The following is a 19,663-nucleotide window of genomic DNA, read 5'->3' on the forward strand; positions in this document are numbered from 1 at the left end:
CCAATGCTCACCCTATTTAAGATATTACAAATATCATAATCCAAATTAAAATTCAACATTCCACTCATGGACATGGTCTCCCAGCACCACCTTATCCAAATGTCTATTTTATCATTAATACTGTTTGCAGTTAAGCAACGTAAGGAAAGCCCTGATTTGTGGGTCAAAAATGTACAGCTTACTAATCTCTTTCCTTTTCTTTTTAATTGTCACCTTATCCAAGACTCTACCAGATCCCGCTAATGACGCTGATTTACCCAACTAATCCTAACCTGACACCCCCGAAGACTTGAACAGCCCCTCCTTCCATGAAGCCACGCCACCCTCTCAAGTGTCATAAAGCACCGTGAAACACCACCTGGCATTCTAATGCCCGGACACAGTGTCGTCGGCTGTTAGGGCTGGTAGGTTTGACACGCGCTAAGTCGGCCCCCGCTTTTTTATTACCGGGCCCCACTTTACCCATTCTGTTTACCATATCCACCACGAAGTTTCCGAGTCAGACCAACTGACGCCTCCTGTTCGCCACGTGGCAGAACACTGACAACTGACAAGCGCCTTCTTTCCGTTGGTAGCCGTTGTCGGCAGTTATTAATTCGTCTGGGGGAATGTGATCAGGGACAGCCGAGCTCACAGTATCGCCACTGTTCGTGATGAATCTGGACCGTCAATGACGCCAGACGTTATCTCAGCCGTCACATTCTGATCTCGTGTGAAAGGAAGAACTGGATCACACTGAAGTATGGTCTGAGCGTGCACAGGATAATTCCTCTTCTTACATTAGTGACCCCAGATTTGTTCATAATTTCAATAATACCATTCTGACTGACTCTCTTTGATATGGCAAAATTAAGGGGTGATTCTGTAACAGAGACATAGGGAATATTCTGTAGTATATCCAATTTCTTTGTTTATAGTATTATTATTTAATTAATTAACGCTTCACCTTTTTACATCACCGACCCTTGTTGGCGGATTTCAATTCGATGGTAACATCTGACCGTCGAATCAGATCACCGCCAACTTCGCCGACACGTGTACAGTCCGATTTCTTCGAGTTCGAATAAGTAAAAATTCGGGACCCAAAACGACGCCGTCTCGTCCAACAATATCGCTTGAAAACGATGTCGTTAAGAGTTTTCTCAAAACGACGCCGTATGACACCACGCAATGCCTTTATAAGCGGGAACAGCCGAGACCATTCGAACTCACCCAACACTATCGGATTTGCGCTGTACTGTTTTTTAAGAAAATTACACTCAAAACTCCCAGTTTTCTTTGTGAAGTATTCGTTCAGCTCCTCTTTGTCTATAACCAATATGGCTCCTAATGTGATCAAAGCCAACAAGGCGGCGGCGGCCACTCTGGCGAAGGCGGCGAGCCTGAGCAGCAGGGCGTACGTGACGTTCCTGGCCGGCAACGGGGACTACGTGAAGGGCGTGGTGGGGCTGGCCAAGGGCTTGAGGAAGGTCAACACCGCTTACCCGCTTGTCGTGGCGGTGCTGCCGGACGTCCCGAAGGAGCACCGCCGCATGCTGGTGGCTCAGGGCTGCATCGTCCGCGAGATCGAGCCCGTTTATCCGCCGGAGAACCAGACCCAGTTCGCCATGGCCTACTATGTCATCAACTACTCCAAACTTCGTATATGGGAGGTAAACAACTTAGTATCAAAGATATTTTATCTTCTTTACTGTAACTGTAAGTTTCTTCAATCTTCTTTTAGCCAAGGGAAAAAGAGTTTTGGGTGCAGACCCACTACGTCGACTGGGTCGGGGGCAGCTAATCTTGCTCCTCTGGGGTGACCCAATTGGCTGATTTGAGTCCCTGTGCTAAAGGCTTGTTGTATTGACGCCCTGCCCTCTTTAACTAACTAATTCATTTTGGATGCAGTTTGTGGAGTATCACAAGATGATATACTTGGACGGAGACATCCAAGTGTACGGCAACATAGACCACCTCTTCGACATGCCGGACGGCTATTTTTACGCCGTGATGGACTGCTTCTGCGAGCACACGTGGTCCCACACTCCGCAGCACAAGATTGGGTATTGCCAGCAACGGCCACACAAGGTCAACTGGCCGGCGGAGCTGGGTCCCAAGCCGGCGCTCTACTTCAACGCCGGCATGTTTGTGTACGAACCCAGCCTGTCCGTCTACGATGACCTCTTGCGGACTCTCAAGATTACCCCTCCTACCTCTTTCGCTGAGCAGGTAATTATGGGTTGGATGCTATATCTTAAAAAAAAAAAAAAAAAAATTTTATTTGTGTGAAAAATGAATAAAGTCGTGGGTTTTTGATGGATGGATGGATTTGCAGGACTTTTTGAATATGTTCTTTAGGGATATTTACAAGCCCATCCCATCAACATACAACCTCGTTCTGGCCATGTTGTGGCGACACCCGGAGAATGTTCAGCTCGACAAAGTCAAGGTTGTTCACTACTGTGCTGCGGTGAGTGTGATTCAATTGTGAATCTCTCTCTCTCTCTCTCTCTCTCTCTCTCTCTCTCTCTATTCCATTAATCTTGAAGTTCTCTGCAAAAAAGGTGAATTCTGAAACGGCAAATCTTTCGTTTTGATTAGGGATCGAAGCCGTGGAGGTTCACCGGAGAAGAAGAGAACATGGACAGAGGTGACATAAAGATGCTGGTGAAGAAATGGTGGGACATATACGACGACAAGTCGTTGGATTATAAGGGAGCCGTGGATGGTGAAGGTGGTAGAAATTTCACGGCGGCGTTGACGAAGGCCGGCGTGGTTCATTTCGTCTCCGCCCCATCCGCCGCCTAGCTTCTTGCCGAGCTCCTTAAGTCTCCTTCTTCTTCCTGGGTGTGTGTTTGTATAATACATACATACATACATATATGTATGTATGCATTCATGTTTCCCAATTAGTGTATAGGTTGATAGATTGAAAAGGGTGGCCTCTTGTTTTTTATTGTAGGCACCCTTGGAGTGGAAGTTTAGTTTGTAGGCAACTGTTATGTAGCCCACGGTCGGGCAATATAACAGTTGGCCCCTGAGAGAAAGGGGGTGGGCCCACATACATGTGGGCAACATAGCAGCAGTGCCCTTGGTTTGTATACCCTTACTTGGACAGTGATTGTTTGTTAATATATTAAGAATATATTTTGTGGTATCAACCAAAGTTCTTAAGCATCCGATGATTATAAGCAGTTTCTCGACAATCTAACGCAGCTGCCCTGGTTTAATCAAACTTGAACTTGAGATTGAGTGTGAGTGAATAGATATATAAAAGATTACATTAACTAATCAACACAAATTGAGATATGAAAGCGACTTAAGAGTGAATTGCGGCATATAAATAAGAGGTCTTTGACCGTCTATATACTGTCATCTTCAGGACCAAATTGTTTAGCTCTTTACATGAAGACTTCTGGCGGCTGTCTTTTTCCCTTGTGAATGCTCCTAGCATTGAGAAAAGATAATCCCATTTTGACTTGTGGCTATAAGAAAGAGCCGTTTTGTATCCGCTGAAGGCTTCCTTTGAGGAGAAAACTGTGCAAATGTGTGATTTTCTAAGTTCAAAAATAGGGACAATGACCACATTAATCTAATTGAACATGACTATGTCAAAGTTCAATAGCGTGTAGCAATTTAATTTGTATAATAGTTGTTGCATATTAATTCTGCAGCAGATTAGTTATATCCTGTAACTGCTGATTCTCTCTCTCTCTCTCAATTTTCCTCTCAATTCACCTTATTTTCTGCATTAATTCTCACCACTTTTTGCCCTAATTCTCGCCATTGTCTGAGAATTTATACTGATAGATTCGAGATCCTGCTAGACTACTGGCTTTGTCTTTCCATAATCGAGCTAAAGAAACGTGTCTAAATCAAAACTCCTCGCTTGGTTACAATTTACTTAATTCATCAGCTTTGCTCATCAAAGGTGAGAATCAAAATCCCCTTTCAACTATATCATCAGTTCATTTTCACAGGCAAAGAAGAAAAATGAAGAAAGAAACTACAAATATTGTCGTACTGGCTTCATTTTCTATTTTCTTTCTAGTCAAAGTGTCAAGCAAAGAAGAGAGAGACTTTTTCTGTTCTAACTGCTAAGCTGCAGCAAATGGACTCTCATTCAAACAATGTTGTTCCACACGACTTGCTAAAACAAACTAGAGGATTAAACCTTTTGCAAATTTATATAATTATCTAAAACAATAGATAGCAGAAATTTCAGCGTGCCATCAAGGCAACACGATCCTTCTGAACTGCTTGTGCCAGGTTGATATCGAAGAGTTCGCATCGGATTGGCATCTCCATTTCATAGAAGGGGTTCTTTAGAACATAATCTGTGTAAAGTTCATATATGTGTTTCAGAAGGGCATCCATATGCTGCGTTCCTGGCTCACAGACCACAAAGAATTTTGTTCCTGCAGGGTAACAATCCACTGCTTGATTACGGTTTTTAAAACATATTCATTTCTGAAATGTCAGTTTCCTCCTATGAACATGAACAAACAGCGCTCTTTTAGATTACCCTCTGAATCCAATCTAAATATATATTAATGTTCAAGGAAAAAGTGGTGCTACATAGATTCTAGTTTCAGCAAAAGCCAAACCTTCATGTCAGTATGGGGAGAGAAATACGACTGGATGGAAGGATAACGATACAGACTTATTCATCAATAAAGTTGATTTGCCAGGGTATGGACCAATTTTCCTTCACAAAGACGTAACAGCCTTGCAGTAACAAGAAAAACTATGGAAGCAATGTACACAAGACATTGTCAATCTGATTCACATTGACAAGCAACAGAAATGAAAAGTCGATGAACTAAATGAAAGTTGACTATAGTTTGATCATTTTATATAAGTATACCAAGAAGCTTGTGTCTGCTTCTGACACTGGTGGTGGTGAAGTTTTTCCCTTATTTCCAAGAAACCTTCACATATTTCCACATTCAGCACAAAGGAGAGAGGCAAAAAGTGAAATGATCAGCAAAATAAAAAAATAGTAAAAGTTCTTAAAAATCCCAGTTCTCGCAGAATAATGCTGGAGAGATTCAACAAACACGGGCTGGGAGATTATTTCAGGTATTTGTTTGATAATTTGTGCGGGCATTAATTTGACAATAGCATTTCACACGGAAGGACAGGTATTGAATTAGATAAAAATCACAAGTCGTATATGTACATTTTCCTAGTACAATTATTAAAAGGGAAATGCCTAGCTATATTTTAGAAGCAAAATCTGTCAGTTCGGTTTTATTTCATGAACCAACAATGTCTACATTTTCAAATTGGAAGTCCATATAACATGCCAACATTTCTATGACCCAAAAAAAATAGTGTTAGTTTAAACAAAGTACCTATTCATCTTACTAGTAATAAAAAAAAAAAAGTTTTAAGTGTGCTTTTGTTTGAGATTATATTTCTTTACTTTATTAGAAATTTCAGTAGTATGCTTAAAAGAATTTAAGTTATATTTAGATCTCTCTCTCTCTCTCTCTCTCTCAATTGTTGTAGAACCAAACAAGAAGACAGGAGAGATGAGAAAGGAAAGAGAATCAGCAGAGGAGAGAAAAGGGGAAGAAGAGGAGAGGTGAAGATGGGGATGAACTCAAAGCTAATCCAAAATTTTAATTTTTGTTCATATACTCAAAATTCTCCCTAAAATGGTAACCTAATAATGGGTAAGGTCATCCTCCTAAAGATGGAAATCAGAGCTGACCATCAAGGAGATTGACTTCTCATCAACACCCTGCTGATTCAGATACATGGGCTACCACAGTACCACCAGATAAAAAGACTAAAAATGCAGAAAAATGGCTTCAAGCATCGGAAAGTTTCTCCAGGTGGATGAAACTCTTACTGCATTTCAGAGACGGGTAGAGTGCTTATGAACAAGAGAGGGAATAGGTATTTACCAAAACTCATGGTACAGGTTTCATTCTAAAAGGAAAGCCATTGGAGGACATGCAAATTTCTTTATCATAGGAATGGCTAGAAAACTTTTGTTACGATTGCAGACTTCTAGAACACATCATATCAAAATGCAACAACAAATCAGATGGAAATCCTCGGTTTGGATAGCACTACAGCCCAAACCAGTTCATAACACAAGATCCAATTGGTTTAGAAGAACCGGGGTAGCAGAAGGAACATTCCATACAGCAGGCACAAATTTGGAGGAAGACAACCACCACAGAAAGGAGGGAGGGATAGATGAATCCGAGCCTAAAATATCACCATAGAGGAGATTGCAGATTCCAGAAACTTCAATGAGCTTTAAACCATATAGAAAGTTGGGTAACTGGACATCTCTGCGATCTTCCAAAGTTGGATTACTAAATACCTCTAGGATTCTCTTTTGCTGGGCGAAGAGGTGAGACAAATGGTTGGAAAAGTTGGGACAATAAAACCAGCTCATCAGCAAATGTTCACTAAAACCAAATCTGGCAACCATCTATCCTCCATTTAGTTCGATCATCAAGTAAAAGGAAAAAAAACAAGAAGTCAACTAGCCATTCTCTAGCTAACAATGCCCTTTGATGCTACCGATTTGTTAGTGAGGCCTTCATTATCACTTTATTCGGTACCCCTCTTTCTCAATGAAATTTTCTCTTAACCCTTACAAAAAACAAAAATAAAACCACTAGTTTCAACAATTCATTTTCCCTTCTTCTCTTTCTTATTCATCTTTATTCGAGAACAAACAGAAGCGAGCATAAGGTTGAAAGATTTCATGTAGTTACGAAAGCAATATCAAAGAAAACTGGATCCAATCAGACGTACCCGTAAGCGATTGGAAGCAATGAAGATCGAAAGTATCAGCTTCAAGAAGCTCGACACCCGTACATCCAGCGATAGGCGAAAGCTGCTGAGAGATCGCGTGCATCGAATGCCACAAACTCGCCAGCCTCAAGCTATCGTTCGTTTCCATCCGTCCCGCGGAGCCGTAATCCTGGCATTTTCCCCAATTGTTATTCACACAAATTCCGAATAAGAGGGGGAGAGAGAGCAAAGGCGAAGCGAAATTCGTTAATTTTACGGGAGAAAATCAATCGCAGGGAAGTGTTTTCCGAGAAAACAGAGTGGAGATGAAAATGGATCAGAGTCTACAAATTCGTTTGAATTAAGTTTTCTCGCCTTGTAGAAAATGAGGCCTCCTGATTTGTTGATGATGTAGAGGCTGTAAATGGCCGCCATTGAAGTGAACTGCCGGCTGACTGCTAGAGATCCCGACCGCCTTTGTTCTGCTGCTGCTCCAGTTTGAGTTGCAGAAGCAAATGGATCGGAGAGGCCATTACGCAATGACTAAACTACCCTCCTAAGGTGTGGCAGGTAGGGCCGGTAATTTTGGACACGATCAGATTACACGATATGACACGACACTGAGTTAAGCGGGTTAGGGTTGAGATTAATTGGGTTCGGGTCATAAACGGGTTAATCCGTCTAACCTATTTAGATACGTAATGACCCGTTTAATTAAATGTGTTATCAGGTTGATTCGAATATGTTAACACGATTATATACGAAATAACACGTTTAATTAAAAAGATTAGTGGATTGATCTGAACACGTTAATATGAATATACACGAAATAACACGTTTAACAGGTGACACAACACGACCTATTTAAATTAAACGAGTTAAACAGATTAACATATGACACGACACGACACATTTAGTTAAACGGGTCATGTCGTGTTACACTTTTAATAAACGTGTTGTGTTCGGGTTTAAGGAATTTGATACGATTATTAAACGGGTCGTGTTCGACTTAACCTAATACATGTGTCTCAACACAATAGGATTACAACCCACCAACCCGTATTGTCACTCTTAATGACAGGCAATTGGCCTAAATCCCAAAATATTGTGATTTCGGGTTTAGGATTTAAAAAGTAATAAATAGGTCAGGATTCCAAATTGGCCTAATCGTCAAAACAATGTCATTTTAAGATTTAGAGTTTAAAGAGTAACTATCTCTATTCGAGATATTAGGACTTGAAATTCGATTTATGTTTAATCCATCTATTATGTAAGATAAGATATAGATAAATTGTAAATTTTAAAAAAAAAATAAATAGTTCAAGTCGAAACCTATTTTTGTATTAGGGACCTCTCAAATTTTTCACGTTATATAAAAAAATTACATGATTTACTTTTTTTTCTCATACGCTCTTTGTTTATTTTAAAATATCATGTCTTTTATATAACATGATATTACTTTATGATAATATCATGTCTTTTATTTTTTTTAATTTTGATACATTACTTAGATATACATATTAGAATATATTTTTAATTTAATTTTTTTATCATATTTAAAAATATATTTTTTATAATTATAATCTATTTGGATAAAGGGATAAATTGGTCTTTTAACAATTAATTTATAATAATATATCATTTACAATTTCATATACTAAATATATGTAATTGGAATAACTCTAATTTATACATTTTGTACTAAATGCAAGACAATATTATTTAATTTTATCACTATTTGATCGAATATCAAATAGGCTATAAGTTTCTTGTGTTCATTTAGCATACGTCATCAGAGGCTAATTGTTGAAATTGACTATAAGAAGGTTATTATTGCATTGTGATTGAATATCAAATGGTCTTTTGTCGAGTCCCTCCAAGTCCCAAACATCGAGACTCGAGAAATCCATTCGACATCATCAACATTAATCCGTGATGGCACCATCTCATCCTCTTCCATCAATCCATTTGGCTCACCAACAATGAAAAAATGGTTTAGAAGCCTTTCATCTATCCGCGTACCTTTTGATCGCTTGTCCAAACATTTTATCACCAAATCTTGCCTATCATTGGACAAATTGTAGGAAATCCAAGGCTTTTGATAATTTCATGGCTTCTTAGCTTTAAGAGAAACCTGATGTTCTAGGATCCAAAATTTCCAATACTCTCATACGGATTTTTCAATCAACATCTCTACCACCATGTACTCGAGATCTCATATATCTATTGATGTTATGCTTGAACCATGCAAAATAGAAGCGAAACGAAGATCTCCAAGGTATGAACCCCCTCATTCTAGGACTACAACTTCTTCCATCATCTCTTATTTTTTGCACTATCCCAAAATCAGCTATCTACACGCTATTCTCACATTTCTTGAGCGGGAAAACAAAAATGTTCTCAGACTTAATGTCACAGTACACGTAACCTCTGTCATACACGTATCTTAGAGTTTTAAGGATCATTCTAGTGTAGAGCCTCACATCATGCTCCGACAATTTCCCTTCGCTACTTCTCTGCATGAGATCCTTGAGGGAACCGCCAGGAGCAAATTCCAACAAAAGGTTGTAGACCTTCCCGTTGCCTTCATCACTTACATCTTCTCTATAGCAACGAAAGATCCCTAGGCAATTGTTTAACATGAACAAGATGTTTCCTTCTTTCTGAAGAGACGACGAATATTTGAATTCAACAGAATTGATAACAATTATAAGAATCAATAACTTTGAATCATCAATGTTAGGGGGTCAAGGAATCGCCCTGGCACTTCCTCAAATGCTCCATTCCCAATGGCCCGCATCTTCCCCAATTGCAATCAGAAGTATCCATCACAAATTAGCAATTAAGCAACCTTCAATTTCACCCAAGCTATTGCAGCTTCTTCTTAATAACATACACAAACATGTTGGCATCTATCTATCCTTATTTATAAGCATATACATTGATGAAGTCCTAATCCCAAATTGTTATTGATTTAATTGTTATGGATCTAATTTGGTTTTGTTGATTTTCTAGATATTCGTAAAAGGGGAGAAAAAATAAATAATCGCATGATTAAAAACAAACACTAATTAACAAATTAAGTTAAGGTAGCAACCCTTGCTACTTGGCATTACATATATAACATTTTGATATTTTATGCATTGTTTAACATGTTTTTTTTAAAAAATTATAAATTAAGAAATTTAAAAGATTTTAAATAGGGTGACCGTTTTGAACTGACAAAATTACTCAAATTGAATAGATCAAATATTTATTAAAAATTGAACTAAATCGACCAAGTAGTTGTTCAAATAAAAAAAATTGAAAAAAATCAAATCTGCTAAATCTGCCTTTTGTTTTGATGAACTGCTTCTCTAATTCTTAATTTAGTAAAAAATAACATTATTTTTGATATTTCTGCCTATTTAGTTATTTTAATTTTTTTAATAAGAAGATTGAATCAAATCAAAATAATTGAAATAGTCAAATTTTAAAAATCAAATAGAATCAATTTACAAATTAAATTGAATCAAATAGTCAATTTCAATTGATTGGGTTCGATTATCTTGATAATGTGATAAAAGGACTCTTGAAAGTGATAATTTTGATATTAAATTAAAAGATATAGTCAATGGGGATGACATTGTAAGAAAAATTCTTATTTATGATTTGGAATTAAGTAGCGATTGACTCTTTTAACAACCATGAGTAGCAAACAACACTCGCACGTTACCCCAAGTCTTCTGTCCACAATATTCAAGGGCGGTGAAAGAGACCTCTCCCAATCCGGCGGTGGAGATCAACGATCTCAGTTTCACCTACCCCGGCGTAGAATGCCATCCTCCGCCGGGCTCCGTCCCCCTCATCGATGGCTTCTCCCTCACTCTCCACACCGGCAATCGCTGCCTCCTCGTCGGCTCCAATGGCGCCGGTTCGTTCCCATTTTAGCCCCCTCCCCGAGAAATTAAAAACCGAAATTCTCGCTATTGATCGGTTTTGTTTGGTTGTGGTTAGGGAAAACGACGATTCTCAAGATTCTCGGAGGGAAGCACATGGTGGAGCCTGACATGGTTCGCGTGCTTGGGAGATCGGCGTTTCACGACACCGTTTTGACGTCTTCCGGTGATCCCTGTTACCTCGGTGGAGAGGTTTGGTTTCTATCTTGGATTCAAACCGTTCACCGTTTTGTACGTTTTGATGATTTATCTATTGGTATACATCTGTAGTTGATTTTATTATCTTGCTTCAGTTCTAAATTTCTGATTGATCTGTGGTTGTTCGGTAGGAAAAGTGCCTGTGAATTTGTGTGAAATGTCTTCATGGGATAACGTTAATTGCTTTAAACTGTGAATTTAAGTTTGATTGCTTGATGGAATTCTTTTATATTTTTCTTACGCGCTGGGAAACTGATTCAGTCTCACAAAACTTGCTTCTACAAAGATTTACATCTGGTTTCCTAGTTCCTTCTTCCAGTGAAGTTGGTTGATGAAATTGAATGCAATTGTTTTCTTTTTATCTGTTTGGTTAATTTCGAAGTCACTTCTCACGTAAATGATCTAAGACCTTATGATTTTTATGTAAGTCCTACAGGCCTCAAATTAAATTTAAACTGCTATGAACTTATGATTTTTTTCCTAAGAACTAGAAGGCCCATCATCGACTAACTATATAGTCACGATCAACACAAATACAATGTCATGGCGACTAATCCAATTATAAATGTTGCGACGCCTAATTCGAGTACAAACTGTGCATAATTGCTAAAGTTAATGTGCACATGTAATATATTTGTAAAGAGAAATTAATTAGTACATGATTAACCCAATTATCATAATCCAATCCGTGTGTAATGTACTGCTATTTGATAAATGATAATATTTGACAAAATCTTACAAGAGGAGAGATATTAATAGATTACATGAAGCTTCAAAAATGAAGGCAAACAGAACAACTCCTCCTTCTCCTCTTCCATATCTTCTCCTTCAACTTCCTGTTCTTGTCCTTGATCTTCCACTACCTAAGTTTCAAACATGGAGAACCTAGAAACCCATTGAACATCTTTACCAATACTCATCAGTAGCGTCTCATTGGCCAGTTCTAGTTCCCCTTGACCGAAGGGATGCTGTAGAAGCTTTTCAGCTGTCCATCTGGTGTTCCATTGCCTGTCCAAACACTTGAACAAGAAATCCTTCCCCTCGCCGGATATGTTTTCGGGAAGTCTGGGCTGTTCTCTCGTAAGAGCTATCTTGGGTCAAAGCTCCACATCGTTCTTGCACGTCCACGGGAGTTTTCCATTCATCATCTCCGATATGGTGCATCCAAGAGCCCATATATCTGCAGGCAGTCTGTTAGAGCCCCACCCAACGGCTTCTGGTGAAAAATATAGAAGTGTCCCGCAATTGTGGCCCTTGTCCCATCCGCTGCCATCGCTTGCTGTCTTTGCCAGTCCAAAATCAAAATTGGTTCACTGTACACGTTGATTGTTTAAGGTGAGCAATTATCGAGTGAGCAATTATGTTACACTTTTACAAGTCTTGTTATATCGAGTGTTTAACGTTACTAACATAATTGTTCACCTTACACGTTGATTATTAACTTGGTCTTTCACAATTCCCTTGTAATTTTTCTTTATTATCGAGTGCCCCCAAGTCTCCAAACATGGAGACTCGAGAAATCCATTCGCCATCACCAACACTAATCTGTGATGGCACCATCTCATCCTCATCATCTACCACTCCGTTTGGCTCACCTATAATGAAAGGATGGTTCAGAAGCCTTTCAGCTGTCTGCATACGCTCAGATCTCCTGTCTAGGCAGTTCATCACAAAATCTCGCCCTTCATCAGACAAATTTTGTGGAATTTGAGTCTTTTGGCTATTTCGAGGCTTCCTAGCTCCAGGAGGAACTTGACGTCCTGGGACCCAAAATTCTCGATACTCCCATACTGATTTTCCAGTCAACATCTCCGCTACCATGTACCCGAGATACCATATATCCATTGACTCTATGTTTGAACCATGCAAAATAGAAGCGAAGGGAAGATCTCCACGGTGTGAACCACCACTTCTTGGACTACAGCTTTTTATGTTGTCTCTTGTTTTCCACGCTAGCCCAAAATCAGCTATCTTCACATTGTTTTCACCATTCTTGGACGGAAAAACAAGAATGTTCTCGGGTTTAATGTCACAGTGCGCGTAACCCCTCTCATGCATGTGTCTTAGAGCCTTAAGGATCATTCTAGTGTAGCGCCTCACATCGGACTCTGGCAAACTCCCTTTGCTGCTTTTCTGCATGAGATTTCTGAGGGAACCACCGGGAGCGAACTCCAACAAAAGGTTGTAGACCTTCCTGTCGTCTTCGACACTTACGTCTTCTCCATAGCAACGGACAATCCCTGGGCAATCTTTCAATGTGAACAGGATGCTTCCTTCCTTCTGGAGAGACGATGAGTGTTTGAATTCAGCAGACTTGACTGCAATTATAGGAATTAACAACTTTGAATAATCCATGTTGGGGGGTTGAGGAATTGCCATGTGCACTTCTCCGAATGCTCCCTTCCCGATGGCCCGCGTCTTCACCCAGTTACAATTACGAGCATCCATCACCGATTAGCTATTAAACAGCCTTCTTTAATCTTCACCTAAGCTTATTCTTAATGACTTGCACAAGCACTTAGGCAACCGTCTATCCTTATTTATAAACGTGTATGTTCCTAATCCCAAACTGTTATTGATAAGGCCATTAAGTTAATCCTAGTTGTAGTAGATTAATGATTTAATAAATTCATAATCTTTTACTAATTTGGTTTTGTTGATTTTCCAAATATTAGTGAGGAGGGAGAAAAGATAGATAATCATCATATAATTAAGATAGATGATTAAAAACAAACATAATTAACAAATTAAGTTAATAATAGAACTAAATTTGATTTTGGAATCTTAATCATCTTAATTATATATATCAATCAGTTCTCTCTCTCTCTCTCTCTCTCTATGTGTGTGTATCTATATATATGTAGCTGATGTGATCATATAAATACAACTAATTTTGATTTTGGAATCTTGACCATCTTAGATTGGCCGTTAGATACACTAACTCTTATGGTAGAGAAGAGGAGAAATTAAGAATGAATTAATATTAATTGACAATGGCTGTGAAATTATGAAAGTGACTTAATTACTTAAATTATAATAAATTACTTAATTATAATTATAATTAAATACTCTTTAATCTTCTCTTGGTTACAAAAATAAAGTCTATAAAAAAGGAATAATAAATAGAACAACAATCATACCATTATTTAATCCTCCAATCATTCATACTTGAATGCAATTTGCAATTGCCTCCGTTCAAGACTTGGGAGTTCAAAAGTTTATGTAGAAATACTAAATGAGTTAAGTTGGTTTACTGTTTGCTAAGCCTAACATTTTATGTGTTGGGCCAGATTTGACCTGAATATGGATGACTCGACATTGTTAGGGGTGAACAAAATTTAGGTGAAATTGAAATAATCAAATCAAATTGGTCAAAATTAACAGTTCAATTTGTAAATCAGTTCATTCGATTTTCAAATTTCAATTTTTTGGTTATTTCGGTTCGATTCTGTCTCTTTATTTGAAAAAATCAAAATAATTGCTCTAATTGAAATGTTAAAAATGATGGTTTTTTTTGACTAAATTAAGAATTAGATAATGACAAATTCGGCATAAGAAGAAGCTGTTTAAATTAAAAATTAAAGATTTAATTTTTATTTTTTTAGTTTGAGCAACTATTCAATCAATTTGATTTGATTTTTAAAAAACGTTCAGTCTATTCAGTTTGAACAATTAAGTCGATTATCAAACAGATTAAAGATATAGTTTCACAACTCATAAAAAATAAGTTGCCATGAACCTGCGCCCACCCTTATGTCTCTCAACCAATTTAGCCAAACCAAGTGAATTGGTCCAAGGATTGTGTTACACAGTTAATTTTCTTCACGATTTGGTTGACAATTCTAAATTATCGCGATATTTTGACACCAATTTATTGTGATAATTTAGAGGCCCAAATATTTTTTTTTTCTTACCATATTCCTTTCATTTTCTTTACCTTCAAAAGGGAATTGCTAAAGCTTGTTGCAAAAAGAAATATTGAAAACCACCAACGGTCGTGGCTGTTCCTACAATGGCACTGATAATGAAAAATATCTGATTGGAAGCTTTCTTCCTTTCAGTGGAGGCGAGAGGTTGCTTTTGCTGGCTTTGAGGTGCCAATACAAATGGATGTTTCTGCTGAGAAGATGATTATTGGGGTTTCTGGAATTGATCCTCAGGAGAAGTACCGAACTCATTAAGGTGTGAAATGAAAAATCTTGCAACTTATTTTTCACGCATTTTATTGGTTTTCACAAGTCTTGTTATATTGAATGTTTAACATTTCTAACATAATTGGTTCACTGTATACATGAATTGTTAACTAGGTCTCTCACAATTCTCTTGTAATTTTCTTTGTGCTGTCGAGCGCCCCCAAGTCCCCAAACATGGAGACTCGAGAAACTCATTCGCCATCATCAACACTAATCCGTGACGGCATCATCTCACCCTCATCATCCAACAATCCATTTGGCTCATCGACAATGAAAGGATGGTTTAGAAGCCTTTCAGCTGTCCGCATATGCTCCAATCGGTTGTCCAGATAGTTCATCACAAAATCTCTCCCTTCATCGGATAGATTTTGTGGAATTCAAGACTTTTGGCGATTTCGAGGCTTCCTAGCTCCAGGTGGAACTTGATGTCTTAGGTCCCAAAATTCTTGATACTCCCATACTGATTTTTCGGTCAACATCTTTGCCACCATGTACCCAAGATATCATATATCCATCAACCCTATGTTTGAACCATGCAAAATAGAAGCGAAGGGAAGATCTCTATAGTGTGAACCACCACCTCTAGAACTGTAACTTCTTCTGTCGTCTCTTATTTTTTGCGCTATTCCTAAATCAGCTATTTTCACACTATTTCCACCATTCTTGGACGGGAAAACAAGAATGTTCTCAGATTTAATATTACAGTGCGCATAACCCTTTTCATGCACGTGTTTTAGAGCCTTAAGGATCATCCTAGTGTAGCACCTCAGATCAGACTTCGACAACTTCCTTTCATTGCTTCTCTACTTGAGATTCCTCAGGGAACCGCTGGGAGTGAACTCCAGCAAAAGGTTGTAGATCGTCTTGTCACCTTTGTTGCTTGCTTCTTCACCATAGCAATGAACAATCCCTGGGCAATCGTTCAAGGTGAACATGATGCTTCCTTCCTTTTGGAGAGACGAGGAGTGTTTGAATTTAGCGGACTTGATTGCAATGGTAGGAACCAACAACTTCGAATGATCAATGTTGGGGGGTCGAGGAACTGCCATGTGCACTTTCCCAAACACTCCCTTCCCGATGGCCCATGTCTTCACCTAGTTACAGTTAGAAGTATCCATCGTCGATTAGCAATTAAGCAACCTTCTTTAATCTTCACCCAAACTATTGCGACTTCTTCTTAATGACATGCACAAGCATGCATGCATTGCTCTGTCCTTATTTATAAGCGTAAATGTTGATTGAGTCCTAATCCCAAGTTGCTATGGATTTAATCGGCCATTAAGCTAATCCCAATTGTAGTAGGTTAATGATTTATTAAATTCATAATCTCTTCTCATTTGGTTTTGTTGATTTCCTAGATATTTGTGAGGAGAGAGAAAAGATATATATTCACATGATTAAAAAACAAACACTAATTAACAAATTAAGTTAAGATAGCAAGCCTTGCTACTTGGCATTACATATGTCACGATTTGATATTTTATGCATTGTTTAACATGTTTTTTAATTATAAATCAAGATTTTAAGTAGGGGTGACCATTTTGAATTGATAGAATTGTTTAAACTGAATAGATTGAACATTTTTTAAAAATTGAATCCAATTGATCAAATAATTGTTCAAATAAAAAAATCAATTTTTTTTTTAAAAAAAAATCAAATCTCCTGAATCTGCCTTTTGTTCTGTTTAAGAGCTTTTTCTTCTATTGAATCTGCCCTCCTCTAATTCTTAATTTGGTAAAAAATGACATTGTTTTGGACATTTCAATTTGTTTGGTTATTTGGATTTTGTTTCAATAAAGAGATCAAACCAAATCGAAATAGCTAAAAAATTCAAATTTTGAAATTAAATTGAAGCAGTTTATAAATGAAATTAAATTAAACTGTCAATTTTGACTGGTTTGGTTTGGTTATTTTGGTTTAGATATAAAAATATTCAAACCACAAAAGATTTTTTTATATTTCATTTTAATACGAGAAATATAAAACAACCAATGTGGTTGTCCAGTAGTAGTAGTTGTAGTTCCTAACGGCTCGTTTGATAAGAGTTTTATAATATTATATTACTTTAAGATAATATTCTCTCTTATATTATTTTAAATTTTGATATGTTATTTAGATATACATATTAAAATATATTTTTTAGTTTAAAAATGTTTTGCGTCATTGCATAAAAATATATTTTTTATAATTATAATCTATCTGGACAAAGGGATAAATTGGTCTTTTAATGATTAATTTATAATAATATCTCATTCACAACATTATTTAATTTTATTACTATTTGATCAAATATCGAATGGCCGTAAGTTCCTTGTGGTCATTTACCATAAGTCGTTAGATGCTCTAATTGTTTTATGTCTAATCTTACAGTACTGACCCGTTGGTCATTTTGCTTTATTTATTTTATTAGAAAAATATAAATTCATTTATTACTAATTATGAAATATATGATTTAATAAATTATATATTATACTCTATTAATTCATATGCTAAAATGAAATATTTATTATCTATAAGTAGTTAATAATTTCCTCTATATTAGGAAATAACATTTTGGTTTAGATAACTACATAAAAAGATAATTATTATCCTATTCCACAATATATAAATTAGTGTAAATATAAAATATAAAGGGCTTAAGTACCAAAACTAGGAGTTATATATTGCATTGAAAATGAGAATACACTTGGCAAAATATTTTGGTGATTTATCCAATAAGTCAATTAGTGTTAAAATTTTTTATTTATTTAAAAACTTAAGTAAAATAAAAAATATATTACAACTATTAATGAGTGTTTTGTAATCGATCATTACTAGATCTATGTTATATATAGTCATGCTCAATTTGGGTTCATCTCGGTTTTAAGGTAGTCTTAGCAACCCTCAAACTCGAACTTGTTTAAACTAACTTTTTTTGTATTCCTGGTGCATTTTCTGATGCTCAAATCATTTGCTATGCTGAAAAAATAATAACACAATAGTGAGTCTATAAATATGTAATAAATGTCGTCCTGTCTTTTGGGACATCGCGCCTTTATGTAGGCAAGCTAGAGGGTTGATATGGGCCAGGTTGATGTCACGGCGATGATTGGATTTGATTCTTTAAATAGACTAGAAGAGGCAGATATGAGCGTGAGTTTGAGTCTGTGTCCTCCTTGGAGCTCCTTGTTTGAGTAATTTTGAACTAAGTTTTCAAGTAAGTCCTGCCAGCCTCGTATAGCTTAGGCCTCAAATTATATTTAAGCTGCTATGAACTTATGATTTTTTTCCTAAGAACTAGAAGGCCCATCATCGGCTAACTATAAAGTCACGATCAACACAAATACAATGTCATGGCGACTAATCCAATTATAAACATTGCGATGCCTAATTAGAGTACTAACTGTGCATAATTACTAAAGTTAATGTGCACATGTAATATATTTGTTAAGAGGAATTAATTAGTACATGATTAACCCAATTATCATAATCCAATCCGTGTGTAATGTACTGTTATCTAATAATATTTGACAAAATCTTACAAGAGGAGAGATATTAATAGATTACATGAAGCTTCAAAAATGAAGGCAAACAGAACAACAACTCCTTCTCCTCCTCCATCTCTTCTCCTTCATCTTCCTGTTCTTGTCCTCGATCTTCCACTACCGAAGTTTCAAACATGGAGAACCTAGAAACCCATTGAACATCTTCACCAATACTCATCAGTACTAGCGTCTCATTGGCTAGTTCCTCGAGTTCCCCTTGAACGAAGGGATGCTGTAGAAGCTTTTCAGCTGTCCATCTGGTGTTCCATTTCCTGTCCAAACACTTGAACAAGAAATCCTTCCCCTCGCCGGATATGTTTTCGGGAATTCTGGGCTGTTCTCTCGTAAGAGCTATCTTGCGTCTAAGCTCCACATCGTTCTTGCACGTCCACGGGCGTTTTCCGGTCATCATCTCCGATATGGTGCATCCAAGAGCCCATATATCTGCAGGCGGTCTGTTAGAGCCCCACCCAACGGCTTCTGGTGAAGAATATAGAAGTGTCCCGCGATTGTGGCCCTTGTCCCATCCGCTGCCATCTCTTGCTGTCTTTGCCAGTCCAAAATCCGCTATCTTCACGTAGTTTTCAGAGCCATCTTCGTACGGAAAGACAAGGATGTTGTGCGGCTTGATGTCGCAGTGCGCGTAGCCGTTCCTGTGCATGTAGCATAGAGCTTTCAGAATCATGCAAGCGTAGCGCCTGACGTCAGATTCAGGCAATCTCCCTCCGCTTCGTTCCATCAGGTTCTTGAGGGAGCCGCCGGGAGCGTACTCCAACAAGAGGTTGTAGAGGCTCTTGCCGTTTTCTTCGGATATGTCTTCTCCGTAACAACGGATAATTCCACTACAATCACTCAGCACGCGAAGTAGTTCTCCTTCCCGTTGAAGAGAGGCGGAGAACTCAAAATCTGCAGACTTGACGGCGATTGCAGGAGCTGTGATCAGCGGCCGACCGTCATCGTAGTCATCTTGATCGGGATCTCCCAATTCCCTTATTAGAGGGACTGCCTTGCACACTGTCCCGAACGATCCCTTGCCAAGGAACTGTATCTTCGCCCAAGAACCCAT

The 19,663-nt window shown here is 37.8% G+C and overlaps 5 protein-coding genes across 5 annotated transcripts; 2 read left to right on the forward strand and 3 right to left on the reverse strand.

The window, feature by feature from the left end:
* Positions 1-1,210: 1,210 nt before the first annotated feature.
* On the forward strand, positions 1,211-3,139 carry LOC127810499 (galactinol synthase 2-like). Its single transcript, XM_052350016.1, has 4 exons — positions 1,211-1,652; positions 1,891-2,211; positions 2,318-2,452; positions 2,584-3,139. Exons 1-4 carry the CDS (start codon positions 1,320-1,322, stop codon positions 2,788-2,790), a joined length of 996 nt encoding a protein of 331 aa, XP_052205976.1. The 5' UTR covers positions 1,211-1,319; the 3' UTR covers positions 2,791-3,139.
* An 837-nt stretch (positions 3,140-3,976) lies between these two features.
* Positions 3,977-7,282, reverse strand: LOC127810500 (uncharacterized). Its single transcript, XM_052350018.1, has 3 exons — positions 7,120-7,282; positions 6,766-6,934; positions 3,977-4,400 (listed from the first exon to the last, which is right to left on the reverse strand). Exons 1-3 carry the CDS (start codon positions 7,177-7,179, stop codon positions 4,204-4,206), a joined length of 426 nt encoding a protein of 141 aa, XP_052205978.1. The 5' UTR covers positions 7,180-7,282; the 3' UTR covers positions 3,977-4,203.
* Positions 7,283-10,357: 3,075 nt separating this feature from the next.
* Positions 10,358-12,103, forward strand: LOC127809378 (ABC transporter I family member 20-like). Its single transcript, XM_052348138.1, has 4 exons — positions 10,358-10,371; positions 10,488-10,657; positions 10,741-10,874; positions 11,855-12,103. Exons 1-4 carry the CDS (start codon positions 10,358-10,360, stop codon positions 12,101-12,103), a joined length of 567 nt encoding a protein of 188 aa, XP_052204098.1.
* A 214-nt stretch (positions 12,104-12,317) lies between these two features.
* LOC127809379 (mitogen-activated protein kinase kinase kinase 20-like) lies at positions 12,318-13,328 on the reverse strand. Its single transcript, XM_052348139.1, has one exon. The coding sequence runs from the start codon at positions 13,326-13,328 to the stop codon at positions 12,318-12,320; it is 1,011 nt and encodes a 336-aa protein (XP_052204099.1).
* A 2,548-nt stretch (positions 13,329-15,876) lies between these two features.
* On the reverse strand, positions 15,877-19,663 carry LOC127809381 (mitogen-activated protein kinase kinase kinase 20-like). The gene is made up of 2 exons (XM_052348140.1): positions 18,620-19,663; positions 15,877-16,167 (listed from the first exon to the last, which is right to left on the reverse strand). Exons 1-2 carry the CDS (start codon positions 19,661-19,663, stop codon positions 15,877-15,879), a joined length of 1,335 nt encoding a protein of 444 aa, XP_052204100.1.

The sequence above is a fragment of the Diospyros lotus genome, chromosome 9 (assembly GCF_014633365.1).
Source record: "Diospyros lotus cultivar Yz01 chromosome 9, ASM1463336v1, whole genome shotgun sequence".
NCBI lineage: Eukaryota > Viridiplantae > Streptophyta > Magnoliopsida > Ericales > Ebenaceae > Diospyros > Diospyros lotus.

What these genes read in the sequence shown, in the direction of transcription:
- LOC127810499 (XM_052350016.1), top strand. Translation starts at nt 1,320, where the DNA reads ATGGCTCCTAATGTGATCAAAGCCAACAAGGCGGCGGCGGCCACTCTG. An exon ending in CTACCTCTTTCGCTGAGCAG is followed by an intron (nt 2,212 to 2,317) that starts GTAATTATGGGT and finishes ATGGATTTGCAG; the next exon opens with GACTTTTTGAATATGTTCTT. An exon ending in TTGTTCACTACTGTGCTGCG is followed by an intron (nt 2,453 to 2,583) that starts GTGAGTGTGATT and finishes CGTTTTGATTAG; the next exon opens with GGATCGAAGCCGTGGAGGTT.
- LOC127810500 (XM_052350018.1), bottom strand. Translation starts at nt 7,179, where the DNA reads ATGGCGGCCATTTACAGCCTCTACATCATCAACAAATCAGGAGGCCTC. An exon ending in GAGGCCTCATTTTCTACAAG is followed by an intron (nt 6,935 to 7,119) that starts GCGAGAAAACTT and finishes GGAAAATGCCAG; the next exon opens with GATTACGGCTCCGCGGGACG. An exon ending in TTGCTTCCAATCGCTTACGG is followed by an intron (nt 4,401 to 6,765) that starts GTACGTCTGATT and finishes GTTACCCTGCAG; the next exon opens with GAACAAAATTCTTTGTGGTC.
- LOC127809378 (XM_052348138.1), top strand. An exon ending in CGTCGGCTCCAATGGCGCCG is followed by an intron (nt 10,658 to 10,740) that starts GTTCGTTCCCAT and finishes GGTTGTGGTTAG; the next exon opens with GGAAAACGACGATTCTCAAG. An exon ending in CCTGTTACCTCGGTGGAGAG is followed by an intron (nt 10,875 to 11,854) that starts GTTTGGTTTCTA and finishes GGGATGCTGTAG; the next exon opens with AAGCTTTTCAGCTGTCCATC.
- LOC127809379 (XM_052348139.1), bottom strand. Translation starts at nt 13,328, where the DNA reads ATGGATGCTCGTAATTGTAACTGGGTGAAGACGCGGGCCATCGGGAAG.
- LOC127809381 (XM_052348140.1), bottom strand. Translation starts at nt 19,663, where the DNA reads ATGGGTTCTTGGGCGAAGATACAGTTCCTTGGCAAGGGATCGTTCGGG. An exon ending in CTTCATTTTTGAAGCTTCAT is followed by an intron (nt 16,168 to 18,619) that starts GTAATCTATTAA and finishes AACTGTAACTAG; the next exon opens with GTGAAGACATGGGCCATCGG.